Source organism: Grampus griseus (genome assembly GCF_964374135.1).
Source record: "Grampus griseus genome assembly, chromosome: 15".
NCBI lineage: Eukaryota > Metazoa > Chordata > Mammalia > Artiodactyla > Delphinidae > Grampus > Grampus griseus.
This window is the reverse complement of record NC_139009.1, coordinates 44960626-44987970: the sequence shown is the minus strand read 5'-3', so window position 1 is coordinate 44987970 and position 27345 is coordinate 44960626. Positions and strand designations below refer to the sequence as shown.

General features: G+C 48.8%; 1 protein-coding gene across 4 annotated transcripts in view; it reads right to left on the bottom strand.

Moving 5' to 3' along the window:
• Window positions 1-512: 512 nt before the first annotated feature.
• SPTBN1 (spectrin beta, non-erythrocytic 1) overlaps window positions 513-27345 on the bottom strand; it is a 196516-nt gene continuing 169683 nt past the window's right edge. For all 4 annotated transcript variants that reach the window (XM_082672414.1, XM_082672415.1, XM_082672416.1 and 1 more), the window contains exons 19-36: window positions 27162-27308; window positions 26194-26457; window positions 24795-25019; window positions 24073-24162; window positions 23620-23898; window positions 22831-22961; window positions 21425-21629; window positions 20667-21041; window positions 16777-17021; window positions 15509-15647; window positions 14443-14527; window positions 12435-12631; window positions 11183-11295; window positions 10396-10459; window positions 5863-6101; window positions 4233-4406; window positions 2673-2715; window positions 513-1846 (exon numbers count right to left, since the gene is read on the bottom strand). In XM_082672414.1, coding sequence (XP_082528540.1) covers window positions 1628-1846; window positions 2673-2715; window positions 4233-4406; window positions 5863-6101; window positions 10396-10459; window positions 11183-11295; window positions 12435-12631; window positions 14443-14527; window positions 15509-15647; window positions 16777-17021; window positions 20667-21041; window positions 21425-21629; window positions 22831-22961; window positions 23620-23898; window positions 24073-24162; window positions 24795-25019; window positions 26194-26457; window positions 27162-27308 — 3234 coding nt within the window. In that variant the 3' untranslated portion in view covers window positions 513-1627. The remainder of the gene's footprint in view (window positions 1847-2672; window positions 2716-4232; window positions 4407-5862; window positions 6102-10395; window positions 10460-11182; window positions 11296-12434; window positions 12632-14442; window positions 14528-15508; window positions 15648-16776; window positions 17022-20666; window positions 21042-21424; window positions 21630-22830; window positions 22962-23619; window positions 23899-24072; window positions 24163-24794; window positions 25020-26193; window positions 26458-27161; window positions 27309-27345) is intronic.

Genomic DNA, 27345 nt, shown 5'->3' with positions numbered 1-27345 from the left:
GATTTTACATTTTAAATGTTTTTAAAAAATCAAAAAAGAATATGGTGTGGCACATGAAAATTACACGAAATTCAAATCTGTGTCCACACATGAAGTTTTACCGGAACACAGCCGCGCCCACTGGTTACACATCATCGATGGCTGCCTCTGTATTACACAATGGCAGAGTTTCAACAAACAGAATACGGCCTACAGAGCCTAAAACATTTACTCATCTCTGGCCACTTACTGAAAACGTTTTCTAACCCTTGCCTCAGAGCTCAGGTTTAGCGAGCTCTCTGGTAACTTTTTTATACATAGAAGATAAAATCTGGATGTAGAGCTGCAAAACATTCCATATTTATTACTCCGTTTATTGTAACTTTCAAAGCTGGGGTACCAGACACGCACAAGAATGCAAAATAGGAACCCAGATGGACGGTCTAATGTTTCCCGTTTGCTATTTCTCACTTTGCAAATTCCCTACATGGCGTGCACGCAAGGAGAGAAAAAACAACAATTACCCACCGTGCTAGATTTAAAAGCTTTTAATGACATAGCATATATTTAACAGATAGGGCAAAAGTCGAGAGGTACAGGTCATAACAACTGAGCACCGGGCCTGAGTGACCACCTCCCTGCTCAGGCCCAGCCTCTGGAGTTCATTCCTATCAATGCCATTTTGATTGTGCAGTAAGATGAAAATTTGTCATTACAATCGTTACAGTGACAGAGAAATGCACACTATGTATCAAATAGCAAGGTAATGAAGCAAATTATAACACAGTGTGGCAACGCACAAGCAAGTAACCATTAGGGTAACAGGACTTTGTCCAGTAAATGCTTCAGTTCCACTTGTACACTTACCAATGATTTAAAGGGTTTATTATACATCTAGTTTTATTATACTTTGTACTAGAATTATCTCAAACATACAATATAATGTATTTCAGCAAAAAAAAAAAAAAAAAATTGAAGTTGAAATTACAGATTATTTAAAACAGTATCAGTTTTCTATTCCTTCTTGGATCCTGACATTCTTAACCGTCGTCCAGGCTGATGCAGAAGAGCCGCATGTCGTGTGTTAGTAAGTGATGCCAGATACAAACGGTTTGGTCTGTAGAGTTAACAATGGGGCTGCACTGTGGCTGCAGCGAGATCATAATACACAATCTGTTTATTCCAGGTTAGACCCAGCACTTCTAATAGTCAAGACTCAAGGTAACCACTGGAAGTAAATGGAAGAGAATGGTGTTGGGAAGTTGGTACATTTTGTCTGTGGTGAGCACAGGACGTACTGTTTAAGCACCGCTGCCTTGCATACCAACAGCACTAGAGGCGGGTTATTTCCAACACAGCCTCACAAAATTGAGGAACCGTTTAAATATTGAGATCTAATCTATATAATTTCGTTAAAAAAAATCTGGTCTTCCCTCTGCACCTCAAGCTTTTTTGTAACTTGGAGATAAAGTGTTTAGGTGTATTTTCCCCTTCCCACCCCCCCGAGAAATGCTCTATAAATTAAAAGAAAAAAATCAACCACATTGAGGAACATTTAGGCACAGAGAGTAATGTGTTGGTTCTGAGCTTGCATGCTGGAATTTCACTGAAAAGGTTAAGAGAAGGGCAGGAGGTGACGGAAAGGAGTTCACTTCTTTTTGCCAAAAAGGCTGAACCTCTTTTCTTTGTCTTTCTCTTTGTCCTTCTCCCGTTTGCCGGGACTGGACTCGCTGGTGATGGTGACAACGCTGGTGGGCAAGGTCTGAGCCCGGCTGGATGCTGGCGTGCTCTGGGTGCTGGCGGACACCTCGTGTTTATCGGAGGAGATGGCAGAGGAGATGGCCTGGATCCATGTGTTCATTTCCTCCTGGATGAAGGAGGGGACACAGGTGAGACTCAACTAGGAGGGACGGGCATGAGATGCTCTCGGTCCACCTGGGTGACCGTGTGAGCCTCTGTGGGCTGGAAGGCTTGGGAACAGTGTGTCTGCCTGAGAGGGGAAAGCAGTTCCCAAACGAACCTCTGCTTTGTCAGGACAGTAGTGAACATGATTGAACGCTCACCAGAATTCGGTTTACGGTACCTGAAGGTCCCCACTCTAGTATGTGGCCCTACAAACGTGGACGAGCTGGAAAGACTGGTCTACAGTAGGGTGTCAGGTCCCACCCTAGAAGATGCTTTTTCTGTTCCTTTTTTAAACTGAAATATATTTGACACATAACATTGTATAAATTTAACAGAAGTTGCTTTTTTCGAATTTAAAGCCCTGCATACGTGTTGTTTTCCCATCAGCTGACCCTCTCTCCTCTCAAGGAGGAGCACAGCCATGCAATGGTTGGTTAAAGGCAGTGGGGTGCAGTGGGTACAACGGGGAGGCTCCTCACTGGGCTGCAGGATCCACACCCAGTCCTGGGACCTGCTCCCTGTGCTTCACCCACAGTTCTCCTCCGCGGACTTCAAGGGACCCTGCACTAGGTCTCCTGCTGCGGCGGGAGGGCAGTGAGATGACATTCACCGCCTCTGAGAGATACAGGAGAACTGAACACCTGCCAGCGTTCATGACCGTGGAGGCCAGAGGCCAGAAGCCACCACTGGATCATGACTTATGTGAAGAACATCGTAAATAAAGCTCATCGGGCCACCAACACTTGCAAACGTCTAAGTATCTGAAAAAATGAAACTTAGAAACTTACATCGTCTTTGGCTTGGAAGAGGTACTCATTGCCGTCATTTAGTCTGTAATTTGAAGGAAGAAACTCAGTCACAATATAACTTAAGGAAGAAAAAAGAAAAAAAATACCCCAACTCTCACGTGGGATACAAGCAGGCCGCGGGAATCACACCAGAAATGCCTGTGGGAACCCTGCACACGTCGCCCACTGTGCCGGGGGCCTGCACAGGCCCAGCAGCCGCGCCCCGGGGCATCAAGAAGTCATATAATTGGGCCAATATGCACAGGTAATGTGGGTGTTTCAATCACTGGAAGGATTCAAAAAGCTCCGAACATGTCAACACCTGGATCTGTTGTGGCAAAGACCACTGGGGATGACTGATCACTGCTCTAAACTGAACGCAGAAGAAAGCTCTTTAAAACCCACGGGCCCTCCTGAAATTCTGCCACTGGACTTACATCCCCCACATTAACAAACACCAGGCTTTCTGAACTGACACCCAGAAAAGTTCTTCTAGACTTCTCTTCTCATACACCTCTCAGAACAAAAGAAACTGCCCTGGCCGGGCTATCGCTGTGACACGGAGAGGACGCTGGCTGGGAGGGCCCCTCCTTCTCTGCTGCATCGAGAGGAAGCTGGTGTTGCCGGTGCAGAGGAGGTAAATGCCCTCTGCCGATATCCCGACGCTCTGAAGCTGCATCAAGGAAGTACAAAGTGGGCGTGCAGCCAGGGTGGGTGCCAGGCTGGCCACGCCTGGTCTTACAGCGTGTAAAGCGTCCCAGGTCCCTGGGGCCTGCCTCCAGTGCCCGTCCAGGCTCAAGGAATCACCCCATTTGAACTGCTCTCGTTTGTGGTCCTTGGCCTCGTCCAGCTGGCATGAGGCTCACGTGTAACTGAGGACCAAAGTTTGCTTTTCAAATCCCAAAGCAACAGATGAAGTTAGTATCAGACTAAGTATCGTCCTAACCACTAACATGTTTACTTTTCATGCTTTTAAAAGAAAAACGGGTTTTTCCTGCCCATTTCCAAGTACAAGCCGAACTTCAGAGCTTGGATCCACTCTGTTGGGAGTCGTATGTGTTGTACAGGGTAGAGACATTTGGAACTGAATGGTTCCAGAGGCATCTGGAACATCCGCCGGGTGAGTCAGGGGAGCACAGGGCCCCTCCCGCCCCTTCCTGTTTGTCTCCACCTGGCTCCGGGATGACTCACTTGACCCATCTCCAGATAAGTCATGAGCTAAGAACAGCATCTCCTGCGTCTGGATTAGCTGCAAAGACGGGGAAACTATTTTTCTAAGCTCCCCTTAAACTGTGAAATGTGACTAGCTCACCTTGTCTCAGGAAACACTAAGTTCCAGCTTATAAAAAGGAAAGTTCCTTTTCTTCCATGTTCAGTTGTGCCGTTAACCGGCCACAGAGCCCAGAGATCCTAACCAAGACGTGTGCCTATCCAGTTTGTCACTTTGTTGGTGATTTTTTAAACAGCAGAGGAGGGGAATCAACCGATCACAGCATCTATCTAAGAGAACCAACCCCCAGAGTGAAAATAAACACACACCCACTCTCTGGCAACGCTCACCTTAGCTTGAACACGTGTTTCTTCTTTTTGTAATCAAGGGCCACTTCACAGATGGCTTCTTTCAAACTCACAGGAACCTCGCTGTGGTAGGGAATTCCGGAAGCAGCTGTCTTTGCATCTTTGTAGAAACCCATTTCTTGGTTATTTATGACACAGTAAACATTGTGCCAGGACCTGAGTAGTAAAGAAAGGAGTTTCAAGTTTCTGCCCCACACTCCCTTCAAGAACTAAGGGTCTGATTAACACGAAAATGATCCTCGCACAACATGGCATGATCCCCTGTTAAAAAAGCCCTTCCTAAATCCTGCTAAAAATACGCAATGGAACAAAATTCCTCTGTGGACTCCCAAGACAAGACACGTACTGCTAGTGGCAGGTTTTTTGTTCTGTTCTGTTTTGTTTCGCGGTACGCGGGCCTCTCACTGTTGTGGCCTCTCCCGTTGCGGAGCACAGGCTCCGGACGCACAGGCTCAGCGGCCATGGCTCACGGGCCCAGCCGGTCCGCGGCATGTGGGATCCTCCCGGACCGGGGCACGAACCCGCGTCCCCTGCATCGGCAGGCGGACTCTCAACCACTGCGCCACCAGGGAAGCCCTAGTGGCAGGTTTTTGAGGGCCACTTCTCACTCTGAGTTTGAAGAAAACCACAGTGCCCTCTTTCATTACATAAAGGTACTCTTGGCTCTGACGGGAAAGACTTTTGCTGGTGTTTGGTACACTCTTGTGGTAACAGGGTACAGGCCAAGCTCCCTACTGGAAACATGCCGGTCCTTAGGCAGCTCTTCCACCTCAGCTTCATTCTGTAATGAAGTGGCCTGGCAACGTGACAGGGAGGGGGAGGCAGACCCAGGGCCACTAGCACTTACGGTACACTGGCTGAATTAGAATAAGGTAGCCTTTCCCCCCAGGGTACAGCAAACTGTCCTAATATACCGCTTTTATTAGAACAAGACACTTTACTGCCACCTGCCTGTATTAACAAATAAATCTATAATGTCCCCAATGTGGATGGCAGCTCTTAGATGGGATTCCCTTGTACAGTGTACAACCTGTACAACCGTACATGGTGGTCCCAGGCAGTTTAGTTTACTGGTTAAGCACACGGGCTGTGGCATCAGATGAGTTTTACCCTAGCTGTGCCATTTACTAGGAAGCTACACTGAGTGAGCTTTCTTAACCTCCCAGAGCCTCAGTTTCTTCATTTGTAAAATGGAGATAATACAAGTAGGGCTACTGAGAGATAATGAATATAAAGACTGATATGGAGATAAGGTAGGGGAAATGGTGAATGTCTTAAAACATCCCACAGGAGGGAAACCACAGTGAAATCATTTCACTCTAGGGAAGACTCCCCCACCTCAATCTAGCGATATTCCTTCTCAGGAGGAACTACTAAGGCCTCTTCTTGCTGTTCCCACACACACACACGTAACTCTTCCTTCTCTCGGTGAATAAAAAAGCACTCTACTGCCGCTTCCCAACGTCAGTCCCGAGAAGGATGTAACGCCCGGGAAGCTACAGAACAAATCAACCACATAAACACACACTCCCCTTTCCATCAGGAGTGGCCCACCCCCAGCTCTTAATGGGCCGGCTCCCCCCCGGGACCGCCTCAGCCTCTGTGCTGTTACCTGCTTGAGGCCTTCTTATTGTGGGCCTCCCACTCGTGCTTCCGATTCAGGAAGCCTTCCATCTGGGCCAAAGGCGTCTCCTGGGTCCTGGCCGGCAAGGTGGCAGCACTCTGGGCCGGGAGGGCAGTCTTGGCTTTGCGCTCGGAGGTGGGAGAGGGGATGGGGCTGGACTCTTTCGAGCTTGTCCTCTGTTCTGCAGCGCCATTGACCATTTCGCTCGTGTCCACCGTTTCTGCCATCTAGGGACAGTGGAGAGGCCGTTCAGCTAACCCTGTGAGCCCCGGGGTGACCACATACGCTCTGACTCGCACACGTGGCTGTGTATAAATGCCTGGCACAGATCGAGGCAGTACAGTAAAACCATTGCACATCCCACAAAGCCAGCGGGACACCAAGGACATTAGAAGGTGGGAATGGATTAATACCCGCCCGTTTCCGGGGAAATGAGAAAAGCGAAATGCCAGGATGAGTTTTACTGCACTCTGTTCCTCTGATCAATCCATTTTCTCTAATAGAACTCAGATCATTTCCTCTTATGGTTACTTTAAAACAAAAGGACAACAGTTAACAATCACACATATTAAATATGAGAGAGTGGACGTTATACAGCAGCCACCTTACAACCAAGGACGCCACCAGAAGGGCTGGAAGTTGAAGCGAAAGGGCATTCACAAACAGATGGATAGACAACTCTATCAGAACTACACGGCATTCCCCCAAAGTCAGACAAGAAAGACCTTTGGTGTCTGAAAATGCTCTCCGGCTCTCCTCCCACCACCCCTCGACACATCGTCATAAACACATGCAGAAATTAGGACGGCAATCATGCATTTCACATCTACCATCCCCGTTAGACTTTGGAACTTAAGAGCTGGAAGGAAATGAGGCAAGTCAACGAACATCAATTTAACCACATCTGCCGAAGTTGTATCGTGAGTGGGTTGTAGTTTGTGTTAAAGGAGCTGGAAAAGCCAATCACAGTCACTCAACACCACACGGCTATTTACCCCCAAACAAAGACAGAACCAGGGCCTTCCCCATCACGTGTTGGTTGATCACGGTGCCTTGCTGCACTGAGACGAGAAAGCCCAGACAGCCAGGCTTCCAGCGGCTCTGACCCTTCAGGCTGGAGACGTCTTCGGGAGCTGTTCCTTCCCAAGCTCACTTATACTGTAACCCTCATGGCTTTCCGGCTTGGGAAATGCAGTAGGGTCTCCATTCATTATCGCTTTCAGCCTGTGTGCCATCAACTGTGTACCATGAACTGAAGCGGCCCCTGGCTTGGTACACCCAGGGCGTGGGATTAGCGAGTTACTAAAGCTGGGTGTGGCTGACGCTTTAGTGGATTACAGACAACCTGCACCCTTCGTACACGGACAAACACGGAGGTGTCAACGGCACGCTCATTAGATACGTCCCCCACCTCTGCTGCCCAGAACCACGTGACAGCAAAATTAGCAGCGACAGCCTCAACAGGATCAGTGGAAGACTGGCCACCACCACTTGAACATCCGATATGTCAACTCTCAGGAACTGGGATGTCTCCGTTGGGCCTTATCTAAGTGGTGGGCTGGGAGTCAACTTTATACTCTGTCTATACAAACTATTACTGTCAGCAGCGGGGTTTAAGGTAAGACTAGAGGCTATGCACTTGAAGGGTGTTTGTGATTAGAACCCTTTATCCACACAGCAACGTGGAAAAAGGATTCTTAGGGCAGAATGGCCTAGGGAGGAGATGCATGGTGATTATCCTGGCCTTGCAAGTGACGGCCTGTCGACCAGTGCTTATAAGGAGTAGGCCACTTAAATATCTCTCTTGCCTTTCCCTTTGAAAGGAGTGACAAAGGGGAAATAGTAACCAAAAAAACAAAGCCCCCGAGTCAAAAGTGAGTGAGTGGATTTTAAGGCTGACACGTCTGTTCTAGTGTGAGATTTCAGGAAACTTCTGGTTGGGAGGAAGTATGAGATCGGTCTGGAAGGCCTGTGCCAGGCATGAGTCCAGGGAGACATGGGGTTAGTGTCTATAGAAACCAGGTTAAACAAAAAAAAATTAGTGCTGCAGGTGTGACTCAAAAACTGCTAGTGACAGCAGTGACCTGGATAGAGGAACGTTTACTGGAAAAAGGCTAAAATTTATCATACTTGGTCCAACTTCAAGGTAGGTGACAGCCAGGGGAAGCCCCTTCTGGGGGACATTCTGCAGCAAAAATTTTTTTCTTTAGAGTTAGAAGGAAAGAGAAAACCCCAAACCAGTAGGCAGAGATAATTAATGTTTATGCAAATGAATCACTAACCAAGAAAACAAGGAAAATAAAAGGAACAAAATGAATTTTAATGGACATGTGCTTAAGCATGCCAACAGACAACACGCCACTAGAGACAAACATCAAAAGCAAATCGTAGTGCTGTGACCAAACAGTGGGTACATGTGGATACACCCCTACCCCCACCCCACGTTGCTTCTCTTTAGCGATTAGTGGCTGCGTACACCTGAGATACTTCAGTCAGGAGGTGAACGTAAATGCAACGTGACAACTAGTAGCACAAGGAACACCTGATTGGTTTTCTAAGTGCAAGAAGCAACACTACCTTCAAGTTCATTAACTTGAGTCTCTGCACCGTAACTCAGAAGAACGAAAAGAACTTTTCTTCTTCTGATACAATCCAATTTCAATTAAAACTCTGTCTGGCAAGCTACAATTAAAAAATCTAGATAAAAATAGGCATGAGAACAAACGCCGAAAGCATCACAGCACTCCTTTCTTTCCTGTGTGCTTATGTGGCTTTGTTTTGTTTTGTTTTGTTTTTGGTCTTCTGAATACGAAAGGCATAAAATTGGGTATTAGCCCTCATGATACAAAATTTAAACATATATATATGGACACATCACATATATACATATAGATCAATGACACATATCATTTGGAGCCAGTTAACACATGTCAGGGCTCCCTAATCACCAAAGATGAAGCAGTAGTTTCTTTTCTAAAATGAATTTTGGTGAGTTTGAAGGCAGAGACCCAATAATGGTGCATACTACTCCCAGAACATAAGAAGCTTGGCATCTATCTATATACCCATCTACGGTCGCAAGTAGATAGATATGTACATAGAAATGAGGAAAAAACAAACAAGATGCTATATGATGTTATCCTGACAAAAGAAAAAAAAAGACATGCATCATGAAAAGACAAATTAGACTTAACTCATGGAGAACACATATCAAAACAGGTTTTCTGATTCCACTAACATCTAAATATGGCAAATGAGCAAGTGAATGTCTCACAAGGCTTTGATGTAATATGGACTTGGTTTGGTGAATAGAATTTCGTTAAAACATTTTCAAATCCCTGCTGGTGGTCTGATAAATGTCACCCTAAACGACTCTTTATTAGAGAGCTTCACAGAAGGACTTAGGAAAACAAAAAATGAATCAGAAGATCTATACGAGACATACTACAGAGACGCTGAAGGACTTCTGGAGCCTGGAGGCAGGCAACAGCTCCTGGGGGGGTTCCCCCAAGTGCGTCGTTCAAGTAATCAGGGTGAACCAGAATGGCTTTTGTTCCATTTGTTTGCAAAATTTAAACAGTTTGACACCCTGAAGTCATCAACTGAACGGAGAGGCGTGGAGAAGTCTGGTAGGCAGGCTTCCCCAACGGGCCGAGAAGCGCTGCCACACTTGCCACATCCCATGTTCCGGCGGTGCCGACAGTGACCCAGACAGAGGCGGTGGCAGCAGTCAGTGGGCCCCTGACTCCTGAGGCCGGCTGCATTATCTGCTGCAAGCGAGCCTACAATTCTCGGTTCAGGACTTGGCAGAAAAAAATAGAGGACCTGGTTTGTAAAAAAGTAATAAATGATCTGAGGGTCTCAAAACTGTTCAGATTCTGCACCTAAAGTTTAAAAAAAACCTTCCCAAGTAGATTCAACCTTTTTTTTTTTTATCATTTTCAATAAATGAATGTATCCTTCATGGAATGTTACACAGCTGACTCTAGGTTTTAATCTTAGTACTGGAAGTCTCCCTCCTCAATTCCTAGTAAACTACTGCAGGTTAATAACTCTGTAAAGGGGGCTACGTATAGTGCAGGACTGCACCCTGTTAGTATAGCTGGATGTGTCATACCTGTCAGATTCTAGTTTTCTTCTTCATTTTGCTGTAATCTCATTTAATTTCAATTACTCACGTAAGGCTTTCGCTGCAAAATCTTAATAAAGTAAAAAGCTCACGATAAATAAACAAAAAATACGTATGTTGCTTTCAGGCAACTGAGCATCCATCAGTTAAAAAACTCAAATAAACATGAATTAAACGCAAACAAATATGAAACCAAGGAAGGCTATGAATTAAGTAAAATTTTTAACACTGTGGGTGAAGTGGAAGCCAAAAGGTCAAACCAACAGGATTTGGAAAGAGTGGTTCTTGACAAATGGTAGTGAACTTCACAGTCCAGACCACGGCTGGTCACTGGCTGTCCGTCTGCTATTAAAGTTTTTGTAGTTTTGGTAGGTTTGAGAGCGGTAACTAACCCGTGGAGATCCCTGTTCAGCCGGCAAACCATTCTGGGAAACTTGCTCTCCTTTTGAAGCATCCCTGTTGGGGAAGGGGGAAAAAGAAGACAGAGGAGAGAAGAGGAGGAAAGGGGGAAGGAGGGAGGGGAGAGGGGAAGAAAAGAGGAGGAGAGAGAGAAGAAGATGGGGGAGAACACAAGTCAACTTCATTAGAGCCCTTCTCTCAGGAAAACATATGCAGCCCTCTTTCACATGACGTGATTTCTTTCTAAAAACTCTTTGTTTCAAATTGACTCTAGATAGAGAGAGTAAGACCACAGGCATCCCTACCCATAAAGGTGGCATTCAGGGTTGTCATGGAGCTTGGACCCCAGCAAAATAATCAGCCTTTCAGAAATACAGAGTAATTTCTGCCCTTCGTGTCAAAGTCACCCAGAACTTTCAGAAAGCATCACCACCCAGTCACTGGCCTGAAATCTGGGTAGTTCACTCCATCCATTTACTCATGTGGAAATTCTAAGTGTGTGTGTGTGTGTGTGTGTGTGTGTGTGTGTGTGTGTACACACACGTGTGCACAGCAGAGATGGTTGCTGTCGACATTCCACTCCCGCTGCCAACATTGCAGTGTGACTGTGGACAAGTCACTCTCCTCAAATGTTACCCAGGGGTGACCGTACGGAGTCTCAGTAGTCTTCAGAAGTGACTAACAGGAAGGGCACATCAGCACGGGCTTAGAAAGTGTGCTCCCTAAACCTCTCTTATCACTGAAGCTGAGACTGAAGTGGGCGGGCTGCCCGTGACTCACCACTGCTGCTGGGACTCGGTCTCCTCGGAAACCTTCGAGCTCGGCTCAGGAGAAGGCGGCCGCCTCTTCCTCTCCTCTTCCTCTTGCTGTCTGCGCACTTCCAGTAGCTCCAACTGAGGGAGAACACGCTGATGTGTGGCAGAACCCCAAACTCTACCTCTTTTAAGGAGAGGGCTCCAGGCAAACCCTCCCGTCTGAGTGGTCTACGCTGGATCACGCGGGACAACCAGAAGCTCTGACATCCTAAGCAAAATCTCGTTAAGGTGACAGGAACTGCAGCTACAACCCAGAACCACAGGAAACAGAGGCCTGAGTGATGAAACAGATCCATTCTACGGGATGGCAGAAGCCCTGCGAGTTGTGTGTGCCCCTGGGATAGCGGGTTTAGTTTCTAAACGAACTCTGCAGCTCTCAACTTTGCTGAGGAAGAAAGCACCTGAGCATGAGGGTCCGTGCTGGACTTCTCATCAGAGGTCAGACCAACACCACTGAGTCAGAGCTGCAATAATTCCCACAGAGGCTTCTTGTGCTGCGGTAGGGATTCAGGTTCAGCCAAACCTCAATAACACGTTAATAAAAGCCAGGAGACAAAAAAAAAAAAAAAAGCCAGGAGACAGACTAACTGGAACTAAGCCATTTCATGAGCAATGTATGCATGTACCCAAAGTATTCCGTTTTAACACACATGTGTCCAGGTACATTTTAGATGCCCACGACTGTAGAAATCGGGAAGCACACCATAAAGAATCAGCTTTCCACCAGGAGTGCAAGTGTCTTGGGAGAGAAAAGACCCAGTTGAGCAAGGCCTGTCCTGAGGCCTTTATTTTGGCAGAAGAGATTATCAGGACTGGGGAGAGTTTTCAGTGGTCTAAGATCGAGCTACTAGTGCTTGACGGGAATTCTAATCCTGAAATCGGAAGAAAACTGTAAGGCTATGCTCCCTAGAAACCACGGCTTCTATGAGGTACAGGAAGAAAAGCAGATCAAAAGAGAAAAGCAAATCCCAATCGATCAATCCCCAGACAGGAAGTGACCACAGACCTAGGTGCCCAGGAAGTGGTGGTTGAGGGGGCAGGAGCCCCGGACCATCTCCCCACGTTCTGTACCAAGAGAAACACCAACTCCAGGAAGATCCTTACTGCTTTTAAAATCAGAGCGATGGCCTGAGCTCCCTAGCCTAGGAGGTGAGCAGGAAGGAGAGGCTGCCCACGGGAACCAAGGCAGAGCACCCCGGCTCCCAGGGCCCACTTACTGTCGTCAGCCTTTCCAGGGCGGAGAACCTCTCGTCCCAGGTCGCTGCAGACTTTTCAAAAGCCTCGTGGCGCTTGATGAGCTTCTCCACCTCGTCCACGCTCTGGCCTATTTCTCGGCTGGACAGGTAGGGCTCCTGTCCGAGCAGCCAGGCCTCGGCCACACTGGCGTCCCTTGAGAACTGATGGACCTCCAAGACTGCACAGGGAGCCAAGAGTGAGTGTGGGGGCAGGGTGACTCGGGAGCTCAGGGAGGTGCTGCCCTCTGCTGGCAGCTGCCGGCACAACCAGCTTACAGTCTAGTCTAGATCTGCGCTGTGCCCATAAACGTCATGTGAGCCTCACGTGTACAGCTGTAACCTTCCCAGCAGCCACATTCAAAACAGGTGAAGCTGATTTCAAATGCATAATTTAGACAACCTGATATAGCTGTTATTTCAACACCTAATCAGTATAAAAATTAACTGAGTTGTGTTACATCTTTTTTTTTCTCCTGTCTTTGAAACCTGACACGTGTTTTATAGTTGGAGCATATCTTAATTTCGACCAGCCATGTTGCAAGTTCTGAAGAGCCCCATGTGGGCCGTGGCTACTATATGGCCATGCAGGGCCAGGAGGTATGCTCTGCTCACTCAGCCCTACTTCAGTGAGGTAAGCCCCAGAGCCCTGAAGAATTCACAATTTACATATAACCAGGTTACTCTGATGGGACAGCCATTCACCAATCACCCTCTCTGGGGTGGCAGTGCCATGTTTTACTTTGGGGGGTTGAGAGGCAGGGAAGGATCTGGAAGCAGTAGGGAAAGTAGGGACAGTATGGGCTAAGGCTTCTGCTTTATTCATTCTGTTCCTCCACACGTGAGGAAACGCAGCATGACCTCCACCCACTGCAGCTGTGAGAAGGCAGGCCAGACCTCAGCTCTGCCTGCGCTGTGGCTGGCATTTTCATTATACCTTAAGCAGCAAAGGTTGGGGTCATTCAGGTAAGAAGACGACTGCGGGCAGCACTGGTGTCACCCTGGTGGCCTCCAACACGGCACAAGGAGATGCCCCCGCTGCTCGAGAAACTTGTCACCTCATCAGGAATGCCCAGCATGCAACCTGGTGCCTAGCTCACAGTGGAGTGTAATCTGGGTTTTGCTGAACTGAACTGAACTGAACCTGCCCTGGGGGCTGGCAAAATTTACAGACCAAACCCTCATCCAAAGGATGATCAAAAGTGGGATTTCTTTTTCAGAAGAATTGAGATGCCTCCACTAGGTCTCTTATACACCGTTCAGAAAAGGCCCCTTGGATTCTGCTTCTAGAAAGCACTCCTGGTGCCTGAGAATAAGGTTATAATATAATATAAGGACAGAGCCCGGAGCCCCAAACACAGAATGGCAAAGTACGGTAAATAATGCTTCAGTTGGGCTACCCCTGCAGTTCATACCAATCATAAATGCTCTTCCTGATACTGTATATTATGGACTCTGTGTTAGCTCACATATTCCTTTATAAAATGAGATTAAAAATAGGATCTACCTCAGAGGGTTATTGTGGGAAGTCAATAAAGAAAAACATATAAAACACTTAGAATAATGCCCGGTTCACTGCAAAATCTTTATGGTTGTAAGCTTTCATAAGACCTAACAAGCAAACTTTCCATCTTCTTGACTCCACAGTAACAATTCTCCTTAAAGATAACTGGCGGAGAAGGGGCTCCTGTCTGCACTCTCCCAGAGGGATGCCACATCCTGTCGTCCCCATACTGTTCCTACACACTCAGACCCCACTCACAACACTGAGGCCAATCATGAGATGAAAGATAATGACTATGTCACAGGGAACTACTTAAAAATACTTATTAGCATGAAATGGTGAAACAGGATATTAAAAAAGCAACATTCAGAAAGACTCCAAAAATCATTAAGGGATAACATCATTATCAAGTCAATTAAAGCAGGTAAATAAACTGGCTTGCTTTCAGTGGGGACCCAAAAAGAACAGAGAGATTAGGTACATCCTTACTCAGTCTTAACCATTCCCATCGGTCTTCCCACTTGTCAATCATTTCTTTCCTCTTTTCCGTCAACTGCAGTAACTTCTCCTTGATCTGTGAGAAAAGAGGACCCCAAGGACATCTTAATAGAGTAGATCACATCCTCCTAGTCTGACCCTTGATGGGCCACATTGCGGTACGTGGGCCTCTCACTGTTGTGGCCTCTCCCACCGCGGAGCACAGGCTCCGGACATGCAGGCCCAGCGCCCACGGCTCACAGGCCCAGCCGCTCCGCAGCATGTGGGACCCTCCCGGACCGGGGCACGAACCCGTGTCCGCTGCATCGGCAGGTGGACTCTCAACCGCTGCGCCACCAGGGAAGCCCAAGAAAAACACTTTTTATGTAGAGACGACCACTAAGGCAGGAAAGCTCTAAGGACTGCTCAGTTTATCTGCGTACTGGGAGAGGAGAGAAAAGCATGGCGACGTTCCTTCCAGAAGGGGCTGGGAGGAAGGCCGGGCTCCACCCAAAGCTGCTCTGTCGTGAGGAGGCCAACAATGCACTGAGCCCCCTCCAGACTCCGGGGCTCCCTGTGGCGAACACACTCAAGTTAAGAGCGGGGGCCGGCGAGAGGGGCAAAGCCCTGAGCTCTCGGAGGCCTCACACTGATAACCACTCCCCTCTGTGTCACCAGCATCCCAACTCGACTTAGCAACCACCCACTAAAGAGCAAACAGATCTAGGGCACAGGTGACAGAGAAGGGGTGACACCTTCTAGAACTGATGGAGGAGGTGAGAAAGGACGAACCCTTGACCAGAGGCCCTCAAAAATTGTCTTCGGTGCCATGGATTGATTGGCTCTATACCTAGAGACTTGCCTGTCTCATTCTACACATACAGGAAAGAAGCAAGGAGTTCTGAAACACAGGTAAGTGTGTGCGTACGTGTGTGTGAATGTAAGCATAGATTTCTCTGTGTGTGTGTCTATATATGCCCCCCCACACATACACACACGCTCACAAGAGTGAGTCACTTTACATCGGAACACCAGCTGCGCTCACCACAGGGGCCCCAAAGCGTAAGCGGCATCCTACCTCCTCTGATGCATAGTGCTTCCTCGCCAGCAGCGATTTCCCAAGTTCAATGCAGGTAGTGAAACTGTCATTACGAGCATCGATTTCTGCTTTGATACCTTGATGATTATTCATTAATAGTTCAACAGAGGACACATCCCTAAAATTACACAAATAATACTTCCTTTAGGAGACCAAGCTTTTCAAACAAATGTGTAGGTTTCAAAACACGTAATTAATTTGAAGGAAACTGGCGGCACAGTATCTGATTCACAGTTTGAGTGCAGGCTGGGTCACTGAGCTGCAGCGCAACGATGGTGTAACTCAGGCACAGCTTCACAACCTAACACTGAGAATAAGGCTACTTTTATTTTTGTGTGTGCGCTGAAACAATTTTTCTAGGTGGAGACTAGAAAAACCACTGGATCTCTGTTCAACCTTTTACTCTGAAATGCACCTCAGACTCTTCAAGAAGGTACAGAGGCAGTCACAGGTGTCCCCAGTTGTACCCCAGTGAGTTAGCTGCCGAAGGTTCAGGACATGTGTGTTTTAAAGAGCAGCAAATACTGTCTCCTTATTTAGACATGAAGACACACAGAGCAGGAACCAGCCAAGCAATCAGCGACTGGCAGAGCTGTGAGAACGTCTCATCCATCAAAACCGACTGACTGGAGAGTCCTGACCTAAGGAAACACAACTGCTTCATGTATGTAACAACCGTATTTCTTCTTTTGGAGCACAGCCCATCTCTCAGGTACGGTGAGGGCTGGAGCCGGCAGGGGTGAACAGGAGGCTGTCTATGTGCCTGCTTGTGCACCCACGAGCTCCTCTTCACCGCTCTGCATGAAACGTGGCCAAAGAGAAGACACAGAACAAATACTAAATACGAATCCCGAGACGCCATTAAAGCAGATGCTAGTGTAAGAGGCACCTTTGGTAATATGTCTGAAAAGGGATAGAGTGGGTTTTGATCTGACAGACATAGAAAAAGAACTCAGAAAAGCCATCTCATTCCAGCGGTGAGGTAGAGCTAGTCCGGTCCCAGGTATGCGGCTGCTTTGAGGCACGAGGCCCACAGATGAGAGCAGGAGGGCCTGGGTGAGCGTGGACCCAGGGGGACAGGGTCGGGGAGAAATGGTGAGGGCTCCACAGGGCTCGACTACACCGGGCCCCTCGTTCCCTGACAACCGTGTGCAGGAGACAAGTGGCTCCCCCCAAAACCCCTCCCCGCCCCCGCTCTGGCCTCAAAGCTCTGGGGCAGGGCCCAGCCGGGAGGCCGGCAGCATTACCGTGGCTTCTCCTGGGCTTCGATCTGCCGGATGACATCCTCCATCCACAGCATGAGGTCGCGCACCATGCTGAAGAAGCGGAACTTGTCCCCCGTGTCCACCAGCCGCACCCTGCGGCCCTCGCAGGCGTCCAGCAGGGCCTTCCAGGCTTCCAGGACCTCGTTCTCCCGCTTCTGGATGTCCTCGGCCTTGTCGCCCGCATAGGCGGCCTGGAGGCGGGCTGCATCCTCCTGCAGCTGCCTCACCTGTGAAGCCGCCAGGAGACGAGACGGGTCGGAGCTGGGCCTCTGCGCCACCACCCGGCCTCCCACTCCCCCTCTGCACACTATTCTGCCTTCGCGCTGATGGGAGCCCTGGTCGGGAAAGGTCCCCGGAGGTGGCCCAGGATGTGAAGACGGCACAGAAACACACGGTATGCACCCAGATACAGTAAAGGATAAACACCTAATCTGCTCCTGCATGGTACCGACGGTGTCTCTGTAAAATCAGGAATGAGAGACTGCCATCAGGAACTCCTGTGGAAACACCTTTTCCATTAGCTACGTGATGCTGCTGCTGAAAACAATGTACGCATCACCGGTAAGAGCTCCCACAACGGCACTTTCCAACGTGAAAAACAAAAAGCAGCATTTAATGCAGTTGAAAATGCTGATGCCAAAGAAGGGAAAATCTTAACCAGCCAAACACTTCAATAAAAACTCTGGAGAGCAAGAAATGCCCGTGAGCCTTATGAAAATATGCTACGTGGAGATACTGTAATTTGTCATCTCCTAGTTGGCAAAAATTCAAGCTTGATGATGTATATATGTCAGTGAGCTGATTCACTGCTGACGGGACAAAAGGTTACAGCTCCTGCAGAAAGGTGCAGGCAGTACCCACCAAACTCATAAATGCGTGTGCCTTTTGATTTCATGATTCCACTTGGGGGAATTTATCCTACATATACGCTTGCACTTTTAGGAAATGAAATACACGTAAGGTCATTTATTGCACCAATGTCTGTAAGTGCAGAAGACTGAAAATAAAAGTATCTGTTCGTCCAGGAGGGACTGGTTAAATTACACTGGCACAGTCATACAGGAGGCTCCCATGCAGTCATGAAAAAGAATGCGGAAGGGCTCTGTGTACTCATATGAGAAGTACGCCAAGATGACGGCTATGTAGAGAAGGCAAAGCACAGAGAGTGTACATAATATCGATACTTTCTGTGTAAAAAGAGGGAAAAAAACAAGAAAAGGCTTTCACCCTCTTGTTGGGGGCGAGGGTGGTGGTGGAGGGCAGATACACCTTTACAAGAGAAACTAATAACCGTGGCTTATTTTGTATTCAAAAATTTCCATCTCTTATGTTTTATATAAAGTACGTGTTAGTAATGCCATACTCGTGCACAACATCTAATTTAAAATATATGTGTATGGGGAGCGCACACTCAATCTTCATTTACTGATCAAAGTCTGAAGACTAATAGACATCCTGAATGATAGCAGCCTTCAGATGTCCGTGAGGGGAGTTACGTGGAGAAACATCACGGTGGGGGGGATGGACACTGGGGCTTGCGGGGAGGTGTACCGACCCCGATCACTCAAAAGGCTCTAGGTGGTGGTAGGTAAGGAAAACAGATTTCTGCAAGAGATGCAAAGAAGAATCAATGGGGTTTGGTTTCCCTGGTGATTTGATTTCCGTATCCTAAGAGACTTTTGGAAACATTCTTTAAATATGGCTCAGGTATTAACTCAAATCACGATAAGCAAGTTCCTAGGAAATTATTTGAAAAGCTTATCTCCTATATGACTAACCAAATCTTTCCAAACAAGTTAAAAAAAAAAAAAAGTTTCCTGGATCTCTAGCTGTTTTTAATTTGTTCTCACAACAACAAACAAGGTAGACGAGGAGAGCGAAAGCAGAAATTCCCGCTAGAATTAACTACTGCTTTGAGGAGTCACTGCAGACCATCATCAGGTTCCCTCATGTCCACTGTTCCCGCACTGAATAGAGGATGGCGGCGGGTCAGGCTGGCATTAAGAGTAAAGCAGCCAAGGAGGAAACGCCATCGGCTTCTGGAGCCTGCACCGAGAGCCCTCCCTTCTGCTCTAACTGCAGGAGGGGCATGCATACTTTTGTGGCTGAAATGGCCTGGCCCAGCGGGTATGGTGAGGTGCAGACTATCAGGCTTGACGGAACAGATTCCTGCCCTGGACGTTCCTGGACTCTCAGTGGGCTCTCCTGCATCTCTCTGAGCCTCACAAAGTGAAGGGATTTAATGAAACAAAAAATGAAGGAGCAACTCTACCATCTCTGGAGTCTCCTGAAGTTCTAAAAGTAAATGATTTTACAGGTGCAGAGGAAAGACCTGCTGCTAATAAGGCTTCCAGGCATTCCAGAAGTTCTCTCAAGCTTTTTAAAAACTGTAACAATACACACTGCAATCCTTAAAGCATCAGGGAACCGAAGCTTAGGAAGGAAATTAAAACTTGCAGCGATACAGCGTGACAGGCTCAATTCAAGCCAGGGTCGGCCCTTCTCTGGTGGCCACGCTCTAACTGCACGTGCATGTCAGATTGCATGGTTCAGGATCCTTACACGCTCACCTGGTGCTCCAGGACCTTACACGCAGTGAGAGCCACTGAACAGGAAGCTGACAAGCTTTGGAATGGAGAATCCGCCAGCCGTGGAGGAAAGGCTGGAAACCCGCACAATGCATGGGGGGCGCTTTTAAATTCTGCCTGATGCAGACCCTCAGCCACTCCACAAATCTCTTACATATTCCCTCCACACCTTCTACCTCCAAGGATGGAAGAGAGGAAGCCACTTAACGTGAATGGAGCCCCAGCTGTGCGCTACCTTTGCTTTTAGAAGGGGCAAATTCAGGGGAAAACAACAGCAGTAAAGGTGGTCCTTCCACAGAACAAACCCCAAAGCACACCAAAGAAGGCTGGCACACTAGATCGGGGCGGGCCCACGGCAAACCTGGGCTCCCTGTTTTTATAAAGCTTTGCTGGCACACAGCCACGCCCTTCGCTTTCGGATTGTCCGTGGCTGCTTCATGCTACGATGGCGGAGATGAGTAGTTGTAACGGACTGTATGTCCCACAACACCAAAACTCTGTACTGTCTGGGCTTCTACAGAAGAAGTCTGCCAACCCCTGCAGTAGATCACTGACGTGCTTCTAAAAGGTAAAAACAAACCTCCTGATATCCTGAGGGCTGATATGTTTAAGAAAACGGACTTCTTCTCTAAGATCTTGAAATTTAAGGGAAAAGACAGATACAATTTATTTTTCATCTAACAGGCATAAGACTAAGCAGTAAACTGTGCAGGAATGAGAGTGTGAATTAGAGAGTGATTATACTACAGATCGTTACTGTTATATTGTTATCACTTTGCCAGGCAGCTCTTAAACAAAGCCTTAGTGTTAACTACTTCATAGCGGGGAGGGCAAGAGCGGGCATAGTAAAACGTTAAGAGTCTTGTTTTCTCTCTTCTCCGATACATAACTCAGACTCTGGTTGATGGAAAATAATGAGGTATCATTTTGGAAATTATTCCGGATGGATATGCCAACGTAATTCAAATTCTTGTTGAGAAGGCCTAAAACTTGTAAATGTCTGTGTACGTGTCTGGGTTGTTTATTTTAATCATAAGTACTGTTCATCCAACAGTGTCTGCAAAATGTGGCACACTGAGAATGTTACGGATTGGTAAGTTCTCCCAGATGGAGCGTTACAACAGTGTGTGTGATACACGTGTGTGCACACGCATGTCCGTTTGATTTGGGCAATTCTCTGAGGCATGTTTTGCGGAGCCAAGGAATGGAGAGAGGTGCTCCGAGAGGCATAGAGACACTACGGAAAGAAGCCCTCCCACCACCGCTGGGCAGCGCCTCACCCACCTGAGTGCCCAGAGCCTGGATGTCGTGCTCAAACGTGGTGTGCATTCTCTGTAAGGTCTCCACTGTGTTCTGATCTCTCCCGAGCTCCTCGGGGAGTTTCTTGTGCTTGTCCTGGATGCGCCCAAAGATCTCCTTGGCATCATGGTAAAACTTGTGCAGTTCATAGGAGGCAGCGAGGATCTGCGTCCTCGTGTCGATGAGCTCCAGGAGGTCAGCCCAGGCTTCGTTGAGCCCGTCCTTCCACTCGGCGATGGTGGCGGCATCCGAGTGTCCAGAGTTGATGAGTTCATCTGCCATGTGATTGACCGTGTCCACGCGCTCCTGCCCAATGTTCCCTGTGTCCCGGGCGAATTCCCGGAATCGTTCTTGTAGCATCTGAAACAGGGATGCGCACCAAGAAATCAGTGAGACTACTGTGAACACTTTATTTCTTGATCACACGAATGTCCTTTGGAGAGAAATGCCTGACTTAACAGATCTCAGCTCCAAAGCCTCTTTATCAATCAGGCTTCCTCCTTGCTCACTGCCGCCGAGTAAGGCCCGGGCTCCATCTCCTCTGACCAGAGGAGGACAGGGCGCAGCAGAGAAGTTCAACAACCCCCAAGTCACCCGGTGACCAAAGTGTCAAGCTGAAACGAAACCCCGCCATCTTTGGCTCGAGTCTGGGGTGCATTCTCTGCTCGCAGAGAGGCGCGCAAGGGGCCTTCCGCAGCCCGCGTGCGCCGCACGGCCGCCCGGGCCCTGCCCGCGGTACTTGCCGTGACGTGCTCGTAGTCCTGCCCCAGCTCGTGTGACCCTGCGACCACCTCCCTCTCGGCGATCCACTGCTCCAGGTCGTCGACCTCCCGGTTGAGCTGGAACAGCCGGTGCCTCTCGTCCAGCTTGCCCCTCCTCTCCTCGGCCAGGTCCTTGAGGCCCGCATACAGCTTGTCCACCTTGGACTGCCGCATGCTGATGCGCTCACTGTGGGGGGGGGGGGGGCGAGACGAGGGGGACATGTTCTTCAGGGAGCCAGTAAACGAGGGGAAATGCCAGGAGATCACGTTTTACAACATTTCTCAAAGGAAACCTCAAGTTAACCTATTTAGCCTAAAAAATAAAACTCTGAACTTTGACCTCAAGTAATGAAGAGCCAACGTGTAACAAAACACAGTGATTGAGGACAAAGGCCATCCTGGCCGTGATGACGGAGGGAGGGGAGAGAAATCAAAACACTGCACTGCTGGCTCCATATGTCAGGACTTCCTCTGACATTAGAAGTCAACCCAGGATCCGTTCTCAGGTGCCATGCTGTCGAAGGGACAGATAACATCCCCGTCTGTGCACACCTTGACCTTCTCTGGGCTGCATGCTCTTCCCTGCCAGGAGGGCGGGCCCTGCGGCTCCCCTTTCCTGGGTCCTGGGGGTGCAGCATCCACCCCCTCCCTCCAGCTTCTCCCAGAATGACAGTCTTCCAGCATGAAAGCAGTCAGACAAGGACTTCTTGATGCCTGTCCTTGGGAGACGAGGAAGGCCACTTTCCTGGGAGTCCTGATCACGGACCCCTGAAGGACCCCCTGTACCAACCCAGCCACTGACCTCATCTCCAACTGGCCTCGGTTAATGCACAAAGCCGATTCTTGTCTGTCTGAGCCGTAACAGGCAGTTCCAGAGAAAGCCAAAAATGACTGCCACTGAAGTGAGCGTGTGAGCCTGGTATGTAACAGTGCAGGAGTACCACACACACTCCTTTTTCTTATTCCCGAGACATTCTCAGGACTCAATGTATAAGAGTTCAGAGGCGGCATCATTTTCTTCTCGGTACAGGCCCAATTATCCTTATCCATTGTTCTATTAAAACTAGTAATTACCTTCCTAAACTGGGTGACTTTTTAAACCCAAGGGTAGGTGCTTTTATCACCTGTATATCCATGCAAGTCAATCGGTACTTCTGACACACGACACCAATAATCTTCTCTCAATAGGGCTTGGCCAGCAGGAGATAATCAGCCCGCAAGAGTGAGCTCCTGTAATGCAACCGTTCACCCTTCCTGTTCAGCACAGGCCTACTTGGGTCTGTTTTAAAAATGCTTCTCAAAGATCTACATTACCAGTTAGTCGAACAAGAGGCCCTGACTGGGGAGGAACTGACAAACCAGTCTCATCTTCACGGAATGTCACTCACCTTTCGGGATGGCTGTCAGCCACCAGGGCCCGGCTGGTCTTGGAGAGCTGATGCACCGTCTCCGCGTAGTCCTCCACGGCTTGTTCCAGAATCTGGTGCTTCTTCAACATGGAGACGGCGCTCTGCTCATCCTGCTTAGAGAGGGGGACGTCACAACCACAGCCGTCCCCCCGCCCCTTGACCCAAAACCCCCCGGAAGAGGTGGTGTGGCCGGAGGAAGACTTGGCAGAAAGAAAAAAAAGCCACAGGTGTGATATGGGCGCTGGAATACGGAGCGCTCCACGAGCTTCAATGTGGACTGGACTGTGGGAGCCTCTGAAAGACGGACATGAGGATGACGCAGGGTGACGAGCACCCGCTGGAGTATGAGGTAAAGCCCAGGCCAAACCAAGCGTGTCCTGGCTGGCTGAAAACCTCTCCACGGTCTAGCAGATGTAGATAACAGCATCCCGGTGAGAATACTTTCAAATGCTGCCAGACTGTCTCAAAACGAAAGCATCTAGTATATACCGTAAAAGGCAGACTTCGGCAAATTTCTATTTAAAAAAGCGGAGGGCATGGCGAATCCGGTCTTAACGACAATACCGGTATTCAGACAAGAAAACTCTGCGTCGAGGGGCAAAGAGCCAGGTTCCAGCCACCGGTATGCACCACGCTGCCCCCACGACCAAGGCGACAACGAAACGTTTCACAAGGACGTCGCCCCCAGCGGTGCACAAGCTCAGGCTCTGTGTCTGAGGCTCTCCGGCGGCAGGGGTGGGGGTAGGGGGCTCGGCCTCCCTGCCTCACCTTGGCCTTCTCCTCGGACATCATGTACAGCTCCTGCTCGCTCATCCACGCCTCGGCCTCGGCCGCGTCGAAGTAGTACTGCTGGGCCTTGTGCGCCTCCTCCAGCCGCCGGTGCCGCTTCTCCGTCTCCTCGATGAGGAGGCCCCACAGCTGCTTCAGGTCGGCCAGCCTCTGCCGGATGGCCTCGGCGTTGAGGCTGCTGTCCGTGACGATGTTCTGGCTCCTCTCAAAGATGTCGTCGATGCGGGGCTGGTGGCCCTGGATCTCCTTCTGCAGGGTCTGTGGGAGCCGGGCATACACGCCGGAGGCTCGCTAAGCCGCGGCAGCTCGCTGCTTGCGCCGCGCCTCGGGGGCCGAGGGGAAGCCGCCAGCCCTCAGGGCTGCCCCGCTCACCGCCCTGCCGCGTGGCGCCGATTTGGCGGGAGGAGCCAGCCCCCCAGCAGACACGCTTACCTGATTTTTCTTTATTAACAGCTGCACGGTCTGGAGGTTGTGGCCGTGATCCGTGGAAGTTGCCAAAGGCATCCTCTCTCCAACCCACAACTGGAAGGAAGTGTAAATAGGTGGTCAGGGCCACTCAAAGAGAACAAATATTGGATGCAAACGAGGGCAGGAGGGGAGAGCAGGGAGGCCAGCGTGAGAGAGGAAGTGTGTTCAACCTCACTGGGGGATAAACGACAAGGGCCTGCTGTACAGCACAGTGAACCATATTCAATATCCTGTGATACACCGTAATGGAAAAGAATATGAAAAAGGACATAGACACGTATAACTGAGTCACTCTGCTGTACAGCGGAAATTAACACAACATTATAAATCAACTATACTTTAATACAATTTAGAAAAAGAAAAAGAAAAAGAATCCCACTGGGAAGGGCGGCCTGGGGAGTCTGCCCTTCTTCTCTGATACAGGGCACGGGCCAGTCTTCCAGACCTTACTTCATCCTCAATACCGGACTCCCCGTGAGTCCTCATTATTTGTTTTTAAAACTACGGTTCGAGGGGCATTAAACCCTTGAGTTATGCTTAGAAAACCCGACAGAAAAACAGAGTTACATTTTGTGTGGATACACAGAGCAGGGCTGGGACGGCTCAGCCCACTGACGTGACCAAGGTGGGTCGGGCCCAGCAGTGAGAACACGGGCACCAGGCTGGCCAGGCAGGGAGGTACTCACGATCTCGTCCTCCACGTCCCTGTTGAACTGATGGATCTCTCTGGAGGCCAGCAGGTTCTGCTTCCTCTCATTCAGGGGCTCCAGCAGCGCCATGAACTTGGTCTGCACGGTGAGGCGCTTGCTGTCCACCTCGTCCGTGCTCTTCCCCTCCTGGCTCAGGGCCTGCGCCTGGCTCTGGAGCTCTTCGATCTCCTTCTTCCGCACCTCCATCTGATTCTCCAGCATCTGAGGGCGAAGACAGACCCACCTTCACACCCGAGACGACGGACACACGGAGGGTGCTGTAAAATGTTCCCCTGTGGCACTGGCCACAACGGAAGACCCAAGAATATTCACTGATACAGGGGAGAGCCCAAGAAATGGTTCCGCACGGCCAGCGAACCAGCAATTAGCGCTCCACTTCGTCAGCTGATCTTTCAAAAAAAAATCCCTAGAAAGATTTTTTTTCAACTTGGGAGCAACTGTCAAGTTTACCCAGGAACTTAGGAGGCAAATGACAGGGGAAACAAGAATTAATTATGGGGAAAGGAAAGGACAGCCTTCATCTGCCTGTTCAGAAGCCATAACGACGTTGGAAACCAGCTGAACCCCCAGGAAGGAGTCAGGTCTTCTGCTTCCAGTTCTTTTAGGCCAGAAGGACCGCCAATGTTACCATCTCCTCTTGATTTCTTCAGTCAGAAAGCTGATTATTCTTTTTTAAAACACTGGATAATGGCTAAAAACATCCTAACTGTGTATTTACATGAGGAAAACGAGCAAAAGCAGCAGCAGAGGTCTCTCACTCAGGAAAGACCACCCCGGGAAGCCCACACACTGCCGGCTTAGAGACAAGGGCTGGCATCTGAGAATAAACCGACTCTTTTCTTAGGTAGGGGAGGACTCGGCCACACACTGCAAACCTGGCCCAGGGAGCCCCTGCCAGGTTCTGCCACCAACCTGCTTGCTCAACCTCACCAGAGCTGCTTCCTCCTCGATTCAGAGTAAATTCATTGGCCCTTAGATGGGCTTTACTGTGACGCAAAAAAACCCAAATTTCTTTTATTATTTATCAAGTGCCCTGAACAACTCAGGTAACTATCACATACCTAGACGTTATACAGCCATGTATGCAAACACAATGACCTTCCTTCATGTAAACTGCAGACTAAATGAAATGAATATTTACTCAACTGTTAAGTGGTGATACTATCCATCAACCAAGATGATAATGAAAGAATATTTCCATGCATGGACACCCAGCACTGCTACTGTGTCTTTCCAGGTGATTCTGGAAATGTCCCACAATGCTGTCAGAGCCCGCTGTGCTGGGTTAAAATCCCTTCACACACCAAGGGGATGTCTGAGAACACGGTGGGCGAGTTAAGACTATCAGGACCACGGCAGGGAAACAGCCACTTGCCTGTTGCTTTTTCAGAAGGATGTTGACACTGGTGAGGTCTTTGCCATAGTCGTCAGATTGAATCTGACTCTCCAGGCCGTGCAGCCATTTGTCCAGATCTGCACAGCTCTGGGTGAAGAGTTCAGCTCTGTTTGCGTCGAAGAGCCGCTGGGCCTTGGTCTGCGTGGTAGACTCAAGGACTTCCCACATTTTATGTAAACCTGTGAGTTTCTCCTTCACCACGGCTTCCGTCTCTGGCTTTTCTGAAATGAGCTGCATTCCTTCCTGGAAAACACACATACATGCAGTTTGCAGGAGAATAGGTGCCACTGTGAAAAACAAACCTGAGATATTTGATCTGTGAGTTTCTTATTCATTCAACACACACACACGTACGTACGCACGCACGCGCAGCCTTTCCACATAGAGTTAACTGCTCAACAAAATTGACAATGGCCTGGCCTACTGTGGTTTTCACAGGCGTGGAGCACCAAGTGATTGCTGGGGCTTAGGGACACTTGAGGCCAATAACCTAAAACTCCATCCCCTCCACATCACCCCCAAGAGACCGTAATACATTATTTTAACCGTTTGAAACAATATAGAGTGTGAAGGAAGAGAAGGGTGGGTGGGGAATGTCACATTCATGTTCTGTTGTGCTGCAGAGAACCTCCCTGCGCCAAAGCAACACATTTTAGATTATTTAAAATACATAATATTTCTAAGTTCCATGGATCCGCTCAGTCTCTATCACAGTCCAGCACACATAACATGATCAACAGAGTGAGGACGCCGCCCCAGGGGCTTGCGGTCCATCAGGGGCAGCAGATGAGACACGGGACTGCTCCCGGCTGTGACACTTCTGTATGTGGTCAGATATGACTCAAATATGCTGGAAAATGTGCTAAATACAAAGGAGCTCATTTCCACCCAGTTCGTTTACTCACCACGGCCACACCGACGGAGCCCCATCAAACATCTTAACTCACCTTCTCAATTTTGTCAAGCCATTCTTTGTTGGATGCGAGTTCTGCCATAAAGGCTTGATGTTTTAACCATTTACTGTGCAGATTTCTGGCTTCATCATAAGACATGTCCTGGGCTGTGAGCATCTTTTCATTGATCCAGAGAGACAGCTAGGAAAGAAAAAAAAAATCAGGAACGTTTCAGAGA